At 41.1% G+C, this 18,098-nt stretch overlaps 1 protein-coding gene across 1 annotated transcript in view; it reads left to right on the forward strand.

Annotated features, from left to right (window-relative positions):
• Positions 1 to 6,493: 6,493 nt before the first annotated feature.
• Positions 6,494 to 18,098, forward strand: part of Lrguk (leucine rich repeats and guanylate kinase domain containing) — a 145,635-nt gene continuing 134,030 nt past the window's right edge. Inside the window, exons 1-3 of the mRNA XM_045160075.1 lie at positions 6,494 to 6,758; positions 12,668 to 12,775; positions 16,729 to 16,810. Coding sequence (XP_045016010.1) covers positions 6,510 to 6,758; positions 12,668 to 12,775; positions 16,729 to 16,810 — 439 coding nt within the window. The 5' untranslated portion in view covers positions 6,494 to 6,509. The remainder of the gene's footprint in view (positions 6,759 to 12,667; positions 12,776 to 16,728; positions 16,811 to 18,098) is intronic.

The following is an 18,098-nucleotide window of genomic DNA, read 5'->3' on the forward strand; positions in this document are numbered from 1 at the left end:
TTGAGACTGATTATACAAAGCTCAAGAATAAAATAAAATTTGGTCATTGTTGAGTTACATTAGAGACAATATGACAGACATAAATTAATTTCTTAAATAAGTACTTTTTACCATTGAACAATTTTAAGGCTTAACTAAAGAAATATTTATGACTTACATGAAGCTTAGACAAACTATATTAACATTGTTTGCATATAGTGGATTTTCACAATAAGTCACTTTTTATAAGACTTAGATTATAACATCAGTCACAATCTAGCAAAATCAGCATAAAAAAGATAAGAACCATCTTAAAATTACAAAGTTTTAGCCAGGCATGGTGATGCATGCTTACTGATAGCCAAACATCATGGACTTTGTATAAATCAAATTATGATATTCTGATATCTGGAAAACTCTTATATTAACAAAAAGTAGAGTTTTCATATTTAAGGCACAAGGCTACAGAGAGTAACAGAATTGAAAATAAACAAGAAGTCTATATTATGTAGTTGCATTTTTGGCTTAAATATGAAGACATGAAAAATAGTGGGATATGTTTATATAATATATACATATATACTTTATAAGGAGATTAAGTACTTTTGAAAGCTACATAAGATGTCCATTAATCTATAAGTTAGTTTTTGAAATTAATTTAGCTATATTTAACATACCCAAAGAATAGAGGAACTGGATTAAACTTCCATGATCTAATTAAAAAAAAAAAGAGACAAGTCTTATGAAAAAAAGAGGGAATGAGCATGCCAGAGTTATTTGTTATTGCAAACAATTTCCAAATGCATGCTCCACTATGTGCATCTAGTTTGCAGATAAGTACCTTTAACTGCTGAGCCAAAAAGAAATATTTTTAATCTCTTAACATACACAAAATTTTATGACACAATCTTTAAGTATTCAAACCTTAGCCAACTCTATAATTCTGTTTGTGGTTCTTTGGTAAACTTGTTCAGTAATGACGTAAGTTAAATCTAAAGTGTTAAAACAGATTGTTGGAATTACATCTTAAATTGAGGAATTGAGGAATTACATCTTAAATCACAAGATAGGTTTGTTTAGAACTTTCTTTTACTGCTAACCATGAAAGTAAATAGTTGTTTTTTTTTTTTTAAGTGTGTGACAGATAAATACTGCTTAACGTTTCAAATATGGCCTATTTACCTTATAAAATAGGAAAAATGGAGTAAATAGTTCCTCTGTGAGATTTCTTTTTTGAGGTAGGTTTTTAGATATAATAATCTTAGGAGAGAATATGAATGAGTCAATTTTAACCTTAAGTCTTAGTTGAAAGGTTGCCAAATAGAGGAACCTAGTTAACTTGGCTGGGTACTCTAAATTCAGTCTTTTATAGCCATTATAACCAGATTAACATCAATGAGTTAAGGTTAAGTTTACAAGCTGAATACCACAGAGCAACCTGCTACCAGCCAGGGCCACACTATGTTAGCCTGAAGTAAGCCCTAGGCTAATAGTCATTTTATATCTCAAGAAGCCTGTATTCTGATTAAGTACTTTGTCTTTAACCTTCTGTTTAAGCTTACTCCTATCTTTATCTACATACTTTACTGATACCTTCATCTACATACTTTTACCTTACAATCCATGTAGCCATTCTGTAACAATATTTTTCATCAAACATTTAACAACCAACATAGAAAGTTTTTTCTCCAGTTAATCTTTTTCAATCAGTTCATCTCATAAGTACCAACAAAAATTTTTACTGTCCTTTCCAAGACACGTTTGATATGATCATTTTTTTTTCCTTCAAAAGGCCTTTTGAAATAACTTTTTTGAAAGAGTAGACCAGAGTTTACTTATAATATTTCCCAAGAATAAACATAGATTTTGGAGCTTTGTTTTTTATAACTTTCCTGAAACATATTTTTTAAAAAAATATGAAAGCAGATTTAAACATTATTAGAAATTTTAGAAATTTTTTTTACAAATTTAGTATTGAGTACTTCTAAATTTAAATATAAATCTTGAAGCTGTTGTCTGCTAGTAGCTCCACAGGAGCACGAAAAGATAAAGTAAATGTAAAACAGGTACAAATTTCTTATAAGAAGTCCCATAGCAACTTGGCATTCATTCATCATCATGCTGGGGTCAGGACCCTGAGATTCCCTGTGCTTGCAGCCCTCTGGCTCTGAAAGGCAGAGAAGCTAAGAAAGAGCCTTTTTTCACCCCTAAATTTCAGGGAGAGTTTTGGACTTCCTCAGGGCTATAGGCTGCTTTCTGATCCTGCCATTTTACAACGCTCTAAGAGTAGAATCTATTTTGTTTGTTTGTTTGTTTGTTTTTGCCTATGCTCTTAATTACTTTTAGTGTTCCTTCTGGGGGACACTCAACAGTAAAAACTGGCTATGCCATCTTGTACAGTGGGCTTGGTGGAAAACCTCCCCACAATGAAATGGCACTGCTCAGAACAGAAATCATTCTGCAGCCTTAGGGCTGTGAGCCACGTACATACACACACATTCATTTTAAGTGCACTTTTCATATAGACTCTAGACAACCATTTCCCCTTCACATATTCATTCATTTATTCAGAAGTTATGCATTCCCATTTTAAATTTCTATTCTATTTACAACTCCAGAGACTAAAATCAAACCTTGTTAGCAGGCAGGGTGTCAGGAGAGGCTGAGGGAGCTGGAGGAGCCGGAGCAGCTGTTGGGCAAGGTGGCTAGAAGGATCTGGTGAGAAAAGGAGGCAGAGCAGAGAGAGGGCCATGCATGCAGAGTGAAAAATAGGATATTTGGGACCTGCCTGTACTTGGCAGGTTTTTTTCTGAGGTAGGGTCTCTCTCTAGCCGAGGCTGACCCGGAACTGACTATATAATCTCAGGGTGGCCTCCAACTCATGGCAAGCCTCCTAGCTCTGCCTCCCAAGTGCTGGGATTAAAGGCATGTGCCACCACACCCGGCTGTTTGTTTTTTTTTTTTAAATCAGTGTGAATTTGGAAATCAAAAGTATCATTCTCGGGCCATTTGGACCCATTGTCCAGCTTATGGATGTGGCCAAGCAGAGTTGCAGAGAAAGATAAGATGTCATCCAAGAGTCATAGAGGCTTTAAGTTCTTAAGGAGACAGGGAAAGAGCAAAACAAGGGTGAGAGAAAAGAACCAGGGCTTTAGCTGGGTTTACACAGAACACCAATATGGTCCCCTGGCTCAGTAGGGTGAACGGGGCCTGCACCTCCCACATGGGCAGAGGCCGTACAGGTCACAAGTGTCAGCTTTTAACTGGCTAGTGGGCAATGAGGGTGACTGTTCTCCCGAAGGTGAAAGCAGCTGGCTGTGGAAGATGAGAGCTCGGGAAGGAGAGGGAGAGGACGGAGGGAGAGGGGGTGTCCTGAGATGGTACAACCAAACCAAAAGGTGCCCCTTAGGGTACTGTAGACCAGAGAGCAATAGACCCAAGGAGTCGAGACTGCGTCTTTCTTGAGACCTGGGTTTGGTGCCTAGCAGCTGAGGTTCATAGCCTGGCATGCCCGCATGGCTTCCACAAGGAGGGCTGAACCCCGAGAGCAGGCCAACCTGAGAGAGGGACACTTACCCAGAAGGAGGGAGGAGACAGAAGAATAGTGAGGCCGAATCGTGGTGGGTATGAGAGATGGTCCGAAGCCTTCAGAGGGTTAAATGGCAGCTTGGTGGTCTGGTCAGGGGAAAGGAGGTCTGACTGCCCAAGAGGGCAACTGGGAGCCTCATCCGAGTCACGGGCACCAGATACAAGGTTAGGGAGTGACCGAGACCACAGAGACCACTCTGAGGCAAAGATGAAAGCTTTTATTCGGGAAAATCATGAGCTGCCAGGACTGACTCTCAAGAGTGGGGCAGTCAATTTGGGATTACAGATAGTGGGCTATATAGAGCTCTTCAGCTGGGGGAAGGTGAGGAGGGGGAAAGTTAAAAAAAAAAAAAAAAAGGTTTCTTTAGGGGAGAGCTAAGATAGCCAGGGTCTGACACCAGAGCAGTCACCAGGTGTCCTGAGAGATCAGAGGACAGGAAACCTAGACTTGAGGCATTGTTAGGCAAGAAAAGGATAATGGCTGTGTGGATTCTTGAGGAATGTGGATGGCCCACTTCCTTGTGTTTGTCATCATCCTGCTATCCTCAGTGACTCCATTTTGTCCTGACTTTACATCTCTCTCTGTCTCTTGTAAATGAATAAATAAAATATTTTAAAAAACAAAGTCTTTAAAATGAGCTTTTTAAAAAAAGGGATAGTTGAGGATGGACTATGCAGCTGTTCATTCTAGGTTTGGATTTCAGCAATACCAATCAACCACTGGCCAGTTATTTAACTCTTTCAAGCCTCATGGCCTCACCCATCAACTGGAGATCAGCCTAAGTAGCTACAAAGATGAAAAGGGACCAAATACTTAATATCAAACCCCACAGGTTATGTTTTATTATACTCTTAAGGCATTAACCAGTGTTGTCTCTAACTTAGTAGACTTAGTTAAGATTATCTTTCTTCATAGACTATGCTTTTTTGTTGTTGTTGTTTTTCAAGGTAGGGTCTCACTCTGGCACAGGCTGACCTGGAATTCATTATGTAGTCTCATGGTGACCTTGAACTCACGGCAATCCTCCTACCTCTGCCTCCCGAGTGCTGGGATTAAAGGCGTGCACCACCACACCTAGTTTGTTGTTTGTTTTTTTGAGGTAGGGTCTCACTGAAGCCCAGGAATTTGCTATGCAGTCTCAGGCTGCCCTGGGAACTCACAGTGTTCCTCCTTCCTCAGCCTCCAAGTGCTGGGATTAAAGACATGCACCACTATGCCTGGTTTTCCTCATAGATTCTGAATATTCTTACCATTGTATGCATCCCTTTTTAAAAAACTGGCTTGAATAGGATCTTTCACATGTGTTTCATCCTTTTCTTTTTGTATGAGAAACATGGATTTTTTTACCTTTTAAAATTATTTTCTGACAAACTACCTCTCCATGAAACACTTTTCTCAATAGATTGCCATTGGCAAAGCTTCCTCTGTTAGAAATGCTGATGAAGTTATTAAAAAACCACACACACACACACACACACACACACACACACACACACGGTGGGGGGAAGGGAGTGGGAGGGAGGGAGTTTGCATTTTTACAATTTCTGTAAGGAGACTGCAAACAGTTAGAATAAGAGTGAGCAGAAATCCTTCCCTTGGAGAACTCTACCTACTAGAAAAAGAAATAGGCAAAAAGCAACATGAGCCTAGCAGAAAGAGATACTTTCATTGAAGCCTTACATTTATGACTAGCAAGATAATGAAGGAAGGTAATTCTGAAAGCTTTATGTCAGTTTTAACGGTCCCTCAAGCACTGAGAAAGATAATAGTCAATGGATGGTGCCCATAAGGATTTTTTCTCCTTCTCCCCTGACAGCCACTGACAGGATCATTTTGTATTTGCAACTGCTGCCACTGAAGCATGGAGAAAAGGCCCTGTAAGGCCAGAAGGACGAGGGCGACTTCCCTTCAAGGATCTCCGTTGTCATCACTGTGGCAATAATAGTTACTATAATTTTCATTCTGCTTTTCTATGCAGTGTCTACTTGGTGGGGCTTAAGGCTATGGGATTTCGGTCACATAAAACCAGAGTAGCATAAAACCACGATTTGTAATCTTGCAAGAGTATTTTATAAATCTGCAAAGAGAACCTATGCAACAAGATGAAAATAATTACCAATGCAGATCACTTGATTACTACAATTATTTATGGGATGCTAATAGCTTTGTAGGCTTTCAGATACACTCTCAAAGGGAGCGTGCTCTCTCTTTCCCCTTTCTCCCTCTTCCTCTCTCCTCTTCCTTCTCTTCCCTCCCTCTCTCCTCTCCCTAACCCCTAGCTTACCTTCTCTCTCCTTAGGCCACAGCTAGTTTTCCCTACCCAAGACATGGCTTAACATTTGGAAGGGGGTGTGTAAATGAATTGCAAAAGAGCTCTCAAGTTGTGTGGTAGTTTCTCTTAATTACCCACAATTTAAGGGCAGGAGCCATGCCTCTTATTTCATCCGCCCTCATCGCCTCCCGTCGTGCGCTGCATAGTTAAATTTCTGTGCTAATTAGCTTTCTGACACTCAGCACCAACGACGTCGAACCCTTCCAAAGTATTGCTCTGGGAGTGGAGATGCCCCTGCGATCTAGAGAGGGGCCTCGGGCTAGGGAGAATGAGAAGCTGGAGACAAAAGGGTATGGAGAAAAGAGAAGGGAACAAAAAGACCAAGAAAAAAGAAACAAAGGTACCTACGCGATAAGAGAGAGAGAAACAAAAGAAACAAAATAAAACACAAGAAAGCAGAGAAATGCAGTGCACTAGTGAGCTCCCGCAGCGGCACTGAGAGGTTGCGCACACACGCGCGCGCGGAGGGGCGGGACTACATCTCCCAGAGTCCCTCGCGCGGCGCCGCTCCCGCCCTCTCCGTGCCCCCACCCTCCCCGGCCGCCGGTCTCCTAGGTAACCTCGCTAAACAAGATGGCGGACCCCGAGAAACGTCTCCAGAGATGGAAAATGTTCTCCCTGCAGTCCATCTTGGGCCTTCCACGCCCGGGAGCCCAATCGTTCTTGCTGGGCTCGGGCAGAGAGCTCTCCTCTCGTTGGCCTTCCTTCCCCATGGGGCAGAGGCCGAAAGGGACTTTCCAAATAACCTCCAACCTGCTGCAGCAGCTCATCCACAGCGCTCAGGAGCTAGAAGAAGCCGAGCAGCTGGGCGAAGGGGCATCCTCAGAGTCCTCGCAGTCCGAGATGCCGAATTTGGAGGTGTGCCTTCTCTCCCACCCCTCACCCCTGGACCCCAGGCCCCGCCCCCCGGGCTCAGCCCACTCCTCCTCCGCAGGCCTGGCCTCCCGTCCTCTCTCGTCGCTGCCCATTTTCTGTTACTTCGTTTCTGCTTCTGGTCTCTTCACCTCCGCCTGGCATGTCTCCACGTGGCTTCTTCTTTTACAGATTTCATTCCTATATCTGGTTTCTTTATGTGTCAAGTGCCCATGCCACTGTGGGGGCGGGGGGAGGAAAAGCAAACTTGTTTGTCTGGAGTTGTGGGTTTAACTTTTCCAACATTGTGCAATGACAGAATTATTACGTTATCAATAGGAAGAGTTTGTCTTTGGCACTGCCAACTCCCCCCCCACCCCCAACTCCCAGCACAAACTTCCCGAGACTGTCAAGTACTTCCTTAGTTGGAGTCCCTCCATCCTCCTTCCTTCAGGACGAAAAATTGCTGTCTTAAAATCGCCTAAGTGCTCCCCCAAAAGCTAAATGGCTTCAAGGTTTTACATATTACTTCTGTTTAGGGGTATGTGCTGGGGACCTCAGAATGTTCAAAGATCCAGCTCACTGTGGGACTGTTTTATGTTCTGGGCCATGTTCCCCACATTCCCATCTGCTTTACTTGGGGTATGGGTTCATCTTTGTCATTAAGAGGAACTTCTGTTTTTCTGTATCTCTTCTCACCATCACTGAATTCCACCCTTTTCTTATTCCTTTCTTAGCCTGTTTGCTTCCCTTCCACTTCCCATCCCATCCCTTCCTTCTATTGGCTAGGACTAAATCATTTGCTTTCTTTCAGAAACATCCATTGATTTGTTCAAAATGCCATGTGTCTTCCTCTTAGTTTAGACTGCCAGGAAACTCAGAAACAATATTTTGTCTTGCTTTCAATACCTTCCTTTTTTTTTTTTTTTGTTAGATTCTTGACTTTCCATTTTCTTCACAAAATAAGTTGCTTCAAATTTCTTCCAGAAAGAGATATAATAAAAGCAAAGAGAATATTTCCAATATCTTCATTCTGTTTATTCCCCGGGCTCTCCCTCTTAGTACCCTATCTTTTCCTCGTCATGTTTCTTCCTTCATGCCAAGCATGCTTCTTTTTTGTTACGCCTCTTGTTTCCTCTCACAAACACCGGCCCTTGTTTGTTCCATTTCTCTTTATATTCTCCCCTCTCTAACCTACAGTCTGTCCTGTTGCTCCAATGCTGCTAATAACTCTTTGCTCTTCCCTTCCTCTTCTTCTGCATTGCCTGTTGTTCACCTTGAACGTTTGGCCCATCAGTTTCTCTATCCTCGTTTTCTTTTCCCTCTTCCACTTCCTCTAACATGGATCAGTTGCAGTCCAATTTTGCCTCAAGTTGACCATAGAAAGTTATTATTTGTCAAGTGTGGTGGCCTATGCCCCTATATAAACAGTACTCAGAAGGCAGAGGGAGAAGGATCACCACAAGTTCAAGGCCAACCTGGTCTACATAGCTAGCTGCAGACCAGCCAGCAAGAAAGACCCTGTCTTAAACAAACAAAACAACCTTCCTCTCCCTGTGTACTCCAAGAAAGGAAAGGAAGAAAAAGAAAGCCAATTATTTTGTTCATCTTTTCTGATTTCCTTGGCCACCTTCCTTTATCATTGACTACCGAAACTGTAACAGTGTTTTTGCAACTTTGAAATGTTTGTATGATTTCCACCAGCTTCCACCCAGGGGAATTCACAAATGAACCAACAGTCAACTTTATTATTCTAATTAGCACATGCTCCTTGGCTATGGGGCTCATTATAACCATTGTTAATCTGTTTTCAGCATGCCATTAGCAAACCACTGAAGAGGTTGACTTAAGCTAGTTATTCCTTTCTGCTTCATAAGATGTGTTTAAGGAAAAGTTCACTGTTTTGTCTATTTACATTTAAATATAGATATTTCTCTTGTGTTATCAAATTCCATTTTGGTATTGCTTAAGTTTTAATATGCTGAATAAACTGAAGAGTTACCAAATCGGACCGTAAGGTTCAGTGATTTATTTTCCATATGTTTCCCTGGTTAAGAGTTATAAAGGTATGATGGCCATAATCATTATTGAATGCTTACAATGCAATTAGCCTCAAACTTCAGAAACCCTTATGAATTTAAAGGAGGCAGTACAGGCCAGCTGTTCAACATACTCTTTTGAAATGAAAGGTTTGTAGTTGAGGCTTGGTTATTTTATTTATTTTTTTATTTTTAGCCGTGAGCTCTTGAACAAATTCCTTAGCCTATCTGTATCTATAATGTCAGTTTTATAACAATAACTGTCTTATAGGAGGATTAAATTAAATTGTGTATTTAAAATGCTTTGCATATTGCTGACACTCTTACTAAAAAAAAAAAAGTAACATGTTTTTATCTACTAGCTACAACTTATTAAGCAATTTTAATTAGCCTTCAGTGAACAAATATTTATGGAATGATTGCTGTATAGGAAACATTCTGACTAGGTCTTGGTCCAAAATCCGATGCATGAGAACCACTGTTTGCTTGTAACCCAACACAGGTACTAATGCCTACTCATGGGATACTTATGGGTATCAAATTTAATGAGAAACCATATTAAAGATAAATAATAATAATTATAGATGTAATAGGTAAATAGTAACATGACAGAAGATGAGAACATGATTAAAGACCTACATGGTCCCTGCTCTCCTGTGAGATAAAAATCTGAGTAAATCATAGTAATTAGCTTTATGTACAAAGACGGGTAGCAGTGTACTCAGGAGTGAACAGAAAAGGCACCTGAGGTAAGGGCCACATTGTAGAGGGCTCTGTGCTGGGCATAGACATGACTTGAGATTTTGAGCAGCCGGGAGCTGCTCTGATGACAACGTGGGCCAGACGAGAAGACAGGGAGCTAGGGAAAATGTTCTAGCAGTGTTTGTGGTGGGAGCAGGGTGTGTATGAACTAAGGCAGCAACAGTGGAAATGGAAAGGAAGCGAAAGATACAAATACTTAAGATGGGAGTATTACTAATTGAATATTACAAATCTGAGATGTTAGGTTATAGCATGTACCAGGAGGATATTCAGGTCTTTACAATAGGAATCAGGGTCACATGTTGCTGTATATTAGGCAATTGGATATAGGAACCATATGACTAGAAATCAGAGAAAGGGTTTCAGAGTGGGAGGCCTGGGAATCATTAATATTGGAGCCCATGATATTAGCCAGAGTGGGAAAGGAAGAAGGGGAGAAGGGAAGGGAGGGGAGGACCAAGAACAGGACCACAGGGATACAGATAGTCAATGACAGGCAGATGAAGAAGAATCAAGGAAACTTATAAGGACTTGTCAGAATCTCAAGAAGATGCAAATGGGCTACACTGCCAATAGGGTAAATGCAAAGAGGCCTAAAAAGTTCTCATTAATTTTGTCTATTTATGACTACTGAGTGACAGGAACCTCAAGAGAGGAGAGGAGGTTGTTGTGTGTAGTCTTGCTGTAGGAAATCTGGAAACAGTGACAGCATGGTCTACTGCCCTATCAACAACTAAGGTGAGAACCATGCCTGTCTCACTTTAAATAATGATGGGCTTCCTTCTCCTTACCAGGAAGTGTGGTGAGGTGCGGTCAGGTGGACTTCGCAGGTCTAGGTAGAAAGTCTGGGAGGGAAAGTAACACTCCCTACTGTATTCCTTCCCAGGTCATCCCTAAGATATTGAACTTCACTTAGAGATGTAAATACCTTTCCCATTTGTGAAGAGGTTGACAGGTATGGATGAGTGAAACATTAAGATGTGGAATTTGCAGTATCATTGTCACAGAGTAATGATTGTTTATTGGAAGCATTTGCTATGCATTGGGCATTATGCTAAGACCTTGCTAGACTTTTTTTTTTTTTTTCGTTCTCCCCACAATACTAAAAGGAGGTATAGGTGCAAAACATCCACCTCTCTATCTTTCTTAGCTACATCTATGAAACAGACACGCGACAGACATTGACACAGAATCAGGCTTATGAAGTTATTGGTTTTAATATTGCATGCATGGGGGGTTCACAGGAGAAGATAAAAAATGAATCCCTTTTAAAGCTGTGATATTTGAGAGTTTACATACCATGTCAACAGGGGAAGTAGAGAAGGATGCAGGCCACTGCTGGGGAGGGAAGGTAAATGCTTTTTAGGAAAGATGCACAGGTTCTTAGAAGAACAGATAGGAGATATAAGAGCTTGTGACAGAGCTGTCTCTCTTCTCTCCTGTGATAAGGGTCGATCTCTGGTTGAGGAAACTCCCTAGGAGGGGATTTATGACAATTGAGCTCCTTTTGGAGGATCCGTCTCTCTGGTAGATAAAAGGAGTTCTGAGAAGGCCTCTCCTTTCATTTACTGTTTTTCAAGTGCCTCAGCTCAAAACAATCAATATACCACAGTGGCATATTTTTAGGATGATATGTTCAGACCTCCTTTAAAGAAAATAACATTTCCTATTTATGATGAAGATTCGAGGCTTAGAGCAAACCTTGCCTTCCCAAAGGCACATGGCAAGGGTGGTGTCCAAACCAAGCCCATCCAGTTCCAAAGCTTGTGTGTTTATTTCCATGTAAGAAATGTTCCCCATGTCAGTGGACATCCGAGGAGGGAAAATCTTACAGATTTACAAACCTGTATGCTTTGACCACACAGCGTTATTGATGTCTGGGTGCAGGGATGAGGTAAAACAGGGTCCCAACACATGTATCTATATAAAATATGTTGTTAATCATAATAAATTAAAAAGAAAAATATTAAATTCAAAAAGATCTAAAAAGCAGAAATTTCACCACTGTAGTTCATATGCGTATTGTGGTTAAAGTTCTGTCAGTATGACTGATGTGATGCTGTGTTTTCTTTTTCTTTTTCTTTTTCTTTTTGTTTTTTTTAAGGTAGGGTCTCACTCTAGCCCAGATTGACCTAGAATTCACTCTGTAGTCTCAGCGTGGCCTTGGACTCATGGCGATCCTCCTACTTCCCAAGTGCTGGGATTGAAGGCGTGCGCCACCACGCCCGGCTTAACTGTATTTTCTGTCATCATGCTGATGTCACTGTTTATGTGCTGAGCGAGAATACCAGATTTAGAGAAATAATTGCCTCCACTTGATGTTACCATCCTCTGAGTGGGCCCAGTGTAGAATTGCCATGGGGTCTGTTGCAGTCCAGTTTGCATTGCTGGCAGAAATCACCCAACAAAGAGCAGCTTCTAGGAAAAAGAGATTTATTTTGGCTCACAGGCTTGAGGGGAAGCTCCATGATGGCAGGGGAAAAGAGTGGCATGAGCAGAGGGTGGACATCACCTCCTGGCCAACATAAGGTGGACCACAGCAACACGATGGTGTGCCAAACACTGGCATGGGAAACTGGCTATAAAGCCCATAAGCCCACTCCCAACAATACACTCCCTCCAGGAGGCATTATTTCCCAAATATCCATCAGCTGGGGAGCTAGCATTCACAACACGTAAGTTTATGGGGGACACCTGAATCAAACCACCACAGGGTCTGACATTTGTGGGTTCTCATTCTAGGCCTGTCAGTTTAGGTAAGGTAGCCTCTAAACCCGAGTTTCCTCAACTGTGGAGTGGAGGTGAGAATACCTGTCTCAGGGCTGTCAGGATGAATGAATCAGTCCATAGAGCCACATTCCATGGATGGTGTAATTGCCACCAACGCTAGTGATCCTATGGCTCTGTGTTCACTCCATTTTGACTACCTCGTACAAGTGAAAATGAAACATGACTTTGACAAATATGAATTTTTTCTTCCTGTGTATACTATGTTTCTGTTCTCAACACAGCATTTTCTCTGGGGGATGGGCATGACAAAGTGGATTGTTTATTTTCAAATGGGAATTCTCTCTTTCTCTCTCACCCTCCCTCCTTATGTTTGTGTCTTTGAAGGAGGAATTTGATGGGGTCCTGAGAGAAGAGGCTGTGGCCAAGGCACTCCATGAATTGGGGCGCTCAGGCCCTGGGACTGAGCAGGTCTACCTCAACCTAAATTTATCAGTAAGTATGACGGGGCAGTCATAGGGCACCTGCACCTGGACACTAGCCAGCACAGTTCATGTCCTTTTTTTTATTTTATTGGTACTGGGATGAATTACTTTCTTATTGCTGTCACTAAAACACTTGACCAGAGTCAGTTTCAGGGAGGGAGAGTTTATCTTGGCTTATAGTTTGGTGTTACAGTCCATTATGGCGAGGAAGGCATGGCAGAGGTGTAGAGTGATGAATCGTGCTGCTCGGTGAGCTTCCTCCTCTTTATCCCATCCAGGACCCCAGTGGGTTTCACACCTAAGTGAACCTACAAAATAACCCCTCACAGCCATGTCCAGAAGTTTGTTTCTTAGGTACTACTGCAGTCCTGTCAAATTGACAGTTACTACAAAGCATCATGGGTCCACCCCTTGTCAACATGACACCCAAACAAGTCATAGCCTTCCAACCCTTTGTATTCATGACCATATCATAATGCAAAATGCGTCCAGTCCAATTTCGCGCGTATCCGCAGTCTGCAGCAGTTCCAGCACTGTTTAAAGGTGGTCTCTTCCAAGACTCAGGCAAACTCCCAGTTGCGAGCTCCTAACCATCCAAAAAGGAGTTGCATGCTTCCCACATGACTTGCTGCGGAGTAAACGTCACCATTCCAGAAGAGAGAGAACTGAAACATTACAAGGAAAGATCAGACCAAAGCAAGACAGAAGCCCAACAGGCAAGCTCCAAATCCTGCAGCCTGTGATGGCATCCTCTGGGCTCCACAGGGCTTGGGTAGCTCCACCCTCCAGCTCTGCGGCCTGTGGCGCTCATAGCCTTCTCTTGGGCTGGCTTCACTCGGAACCTGCAGCTTTCCTTGGCAGATGTCCTATGGTTTTAGCACCTCCAACATTCTGGGATCTTCTCCATTGCTACTTAGGGTTCAATTTTAAGATGGAGTCTGTGAAGGGTGGGATTTTAAGAGGGAGCCTATGATGGGCGGGATTTTGCCCTTAGGACCCTCTGTACCTTCCCAGTACAGCACAACTGGTTTGTCTTTAACAGTGTGGAACTTTTTAATAATAGTGATTTCTCAATACCAGCTCTTTTGAGATTTCCTCTACCAAGCAAACTTGCCCAGTGCTTTTGAGTACAGTCATTCAAGTTCTCAGGACATGGGTAGAATGCAGCCAGAGTCTCTGACAGAATATAACATGAACTTCCTCTAGCCCAGTACCTGATAACAGTCTGTCTTTGGTTCTGAAACCTCATGAACCAGACCTCTACTGTTTATTTCCTTCAGCATTCTTGTCCTCCAAGCTGCTACCAGAATGGCCACAAAGGCTCCATCCGCAGTACTCAAGGGTTTTTCTAACCCAGAGATGCAAATGCCTGCACATTCTTTCCACAAAGCATTTCCATAGGCCTATAAGCCACATAGTCAGGCTTATCCCAGCAATGACACCACTTATGGTACCAAATTTCTGTTTTAGTTTCCTTCTTGTTGCTGTGTACAACAAACCTGACCAAATGGAACTTAAGGAAGGAAGGTAGTATTTCATCTTACAGTTTGAAGGGATATAGTTCACCATGGAAGTCAGGGCAGCAGAGCACGAAGCAGCTGGGCACCTCTGCAGTCAGGAAGGAGAGTGATGACCACTGGTACTCCTCTGTCTTTCTCGTTTTCAATCCAGCACGAGATTTTAGCCCTCTCCCACAGTTAAGGCGTGTCTTCCCACTTAATTTAACCTACTCAAGATCATTCCTTATTATCATGCTTTGAGCCTGGTTTCCTAGGTGATTCTAGGTCCTGTTGACAGTCATGATACACCATCACAGTACCCATTGCTTCACAGTGGCAGCATTTCTCAGGACCTCACATTTGATGAGGGACTAGCAGTGAGGAAGATGCATGTAAATATTGGGCTTCAAAGAGTGTTGGCCTTTCCAGTAATCAGTCCTCCAAATCCCTTTGTTTTCATTCTCTTCACACTCTTTCTTTCATCTTCAGTAGTCTCTATTATAGTTATCAATGCTTTCATTCCAGGAGGTTGAATTTGGCTCTGTAAAACCAATCAAAGGCTCTTTTTGAATTTTCTCTGTGATCAGTAAAAGAAACACTAAAATTTGTCTCTGAGTCCAAGGGAGCTGAGTATTCTGATATTGACTTTCTTCCTGAAGTATGTCAAGAAATAAGTAGCTTTGAGCTATATTTCACTTTCCAAAAGATACGTATCATTAAAGACAAAAAAATCTATTGTTATTCATCAATTTTCAAGATTGCAAGCCGTCACGGAGTCGCACAAAATCTTGGCTCTAATTTTGTCATAAGAGGCTGTAAGGAGAGACTGCTTAGAGTTCATCTTCTCTCCTTTTGTTTTCCCATCATCCTAGAAAAGTAACTTAACTCTTTTTGCACCTTGGAGACCCATAGACTAAATATAGAGCCAGACATAAAAAAATAAATAAAATGCATTGAAATTTTACTACAGGCTATGACTTGGCTTATTATGACTTGGCTAATTCACTGCAGGGCTATTCTGTCTTATATTTGAATTAACAAAACACTCAAGGAATGTCAAGGTATTTAAACCCATACTGGCTTTGTGGTATGCCCCTTGAGATCAGCATATTAAGGCATACTCTTATTTTTGCCATTTTATAACCTACAGATGTCTCAAACACTCGGGCAGTTACATACAGGAAGCACCCCTTGAACACTGGGACATTAGGCATTGGGATGGTATAATTCCAGCAGCCAATATGTCTCCATGCTAGTCCATTTCAATCAATATTCGGCTTATGTATGTAGTGCTGTGCCTTAAACTGATCTACCAAAAAAGCAATCCTTTAAATCTTATTTCAGCCAGAGGGACTGGAGCTTAACTTATTTTGCCACTGACCTCCTTACATTTGAGATATTACATGTTGAATTACTTGGCCTTTATAACCAGTCTTACCGAATGCTTTTTCTGGCTCAGTGATTTCCCCTTATATCTTACTTAGGCTGCGCATTTAGCTTATTACTTGTGTACATATCTTCTGTCCTGTCCACGTTATAAATTCTTAAAGGTTCAGTGTGGCTCCACCTCACCATCATGTTTCTTATTACGTACTAAACAGCGGGATGTCGTGTACACAGTGGTATTCAGCACATTGTTATTACCCGGAACAGCCTACTTTAAATAATCATTATCCTGAATGAGAACTTACTTATAATGATTCTTCATTAGCTTTCTTTTTCTGACAGTGACAGCATGATGTATACAATTTGTATATGTCTTTGTTCATCCAAATTCTCTCCTCACCCCACTTTAACCTCTCTGGAAGCAGCATTTCCTGGAATGAGTTTTGGACAGAGATTTAGGAGAGCTTGATACCCTGTCTCTATGATGTGCTGTCTGTGACTTCAGGCTTCGTTACACACCTCTCTCTACTCCATATCCCTTTCTTTACAATGGGACTAATCTGCCCTGCAGATCTCATGGGTGTGTTGATCTGTTGAGACCACTGTGAAAGCTTTGAAAATGAACCCTGTGCAAGTGTGGGTAGTGTTATCATTAATGAGCTCCTGATTAAGGGTGAAATCTCTTTAAAACTTCATTTAAATTCTAGGCATTTGCTTTTTCTTCAGCTAGATGAAAGCATTGTCTTTATTGCTACTATGCATTTCGTATATAAAACTCTGCTCTAAAGGTCCCCATGAACACTGCTTTAATTTGCCTTTTCATGTTTCACTCATTCTTGTTAACAGCACTAATTTCCTAAGCTATTATATATTTTTTTTTCAGAGGAATGCTTTTTTTTTTCTTTTTTGGTGGGGTCTGTTTTGAGATCCTTTTAGTAGTAGTAGGTGCCAGAGTTTGGTCTCTTGCTATTTTTATACTTTTGAAAGAAATTCTGGATTTTTTCCATCAACTATTATTTCAGATGTTGTACTAATGTGTTAAGGTGACATTAAAGTCTTTTACTTTTTATTTTCTCAGCACCATGATTTAATTGACATTAGCATTCTCTGTGAATATGTTCACTTACAGAAGTTGAATCTTTCAGCCAACAAAATTGAAGGTATGTAATTGTCACTCTGAGTAGATTATTTCAAAATATTTAAATGTTGCAGTATGTAATATAGTTTAACAATACCAACTTGATATTGGTGATTTGTACATAAATTACATATTGATTCTTAGCTTTCTAGAAGGGGGGATTGATAAAATTGACAAAAATTATCAATGAGTAAAGTAATAGGAATGGGTATGCAATGTTATGATATGGTAGAGATGTGGTCAGGGAGACTTGCAAGTGTAAGATGGAATCATTGCCTTATTTTTTCTCTGCAGAGGCTTATGAGCATTTCTTCAGTACTTCAGAATGTCTGATGTCCCTTCTCGTCTATCAGTTATGTAGCTCAGATGAATTGTTTTGGTTTTCTCAAAAGGTAGTCTTTTATTTTGCTTTTGAATTTACATTTCAGTCCTGGCTAGCTAGTTCTATTTTTATTGTTTGAGCTCCAAGGTTTCACAGGTTTATTTTTTCCCTTTGTTGTTGCTGTGTGTTCAGTTGATTCTTCCAGCCCACCATCTGTGGTTCTGTGTGTTTGTTATGACCCCATCTTCACACTTAATGAAATCAGTTCTGCGATTGTCACATTTTCTTCCAAGCTTTGTCCTTGCTTCTGATTTTACAATCTTATGTAATGTAATAGGGTATTTTTTTTTCTTTAGATTTCTAGAGATGTAAGCAAATAATTATTTCTGACCTGCTTTCTCCACTGATGACTTTTCTACTTGTTTTTACCTGCCTTAAAACTTTTTAATATTGCTGATAAGGTCTTTGTTTCACTTTTCACTTTTCACTTTTCGTATGACTAATATTTAAAATCTATTGTCTTCAGTACTTAGGAGCATTACATCCTATCTCAGTTCTTAAAATTCTTCTGTTTTTTTATTTTTATTTTTTTGGTTTTCTCAGGTAGAGTCTCATTCTAGCCCAGGATGATCTAGAATTCACTATGTAGTCTCAGGGTGACCTCAAACTCTCCACAATCCTCCTACCTCTGCCTCCCGAGTGCTGGGATTTGAAAGCGTGCGCCACCACCCCCAGCATAAATGCTACTGTCTTTGAAAACTTTTAAAATGATTCTTTTCTCTATAAACTTCTCTTTAGAGCATCACCAAGTTCCTAAGCAGGCGACATTCAGGAATGAATACCGAGATGTTGCAGTTACAGCCCAGGGCCAGTCATTTTCATCTGCACAGCCCCATCCCCCACCCCTGGGGTCACTTTACAGTAAATCCCAGATTATGATGACTGTCATCAGGGAGACATTTTTTCCAGCTGCTGGCAGGAGCCCTGT

This window comes from Jaculus jaculus, chromosome 10 (assembly GCF_020740685.1).
Source record: "Jaculus jaculus isolate mJacJac1 chromosome 10, mJacJac1.mat.Y.cur, whole genome shotgun sequence".
NCBI lineage: Eukaryota > Metazoa > Chordata > Mammalia > Rodentia > Dipodidae > Jaculus > Jaculus jaculus.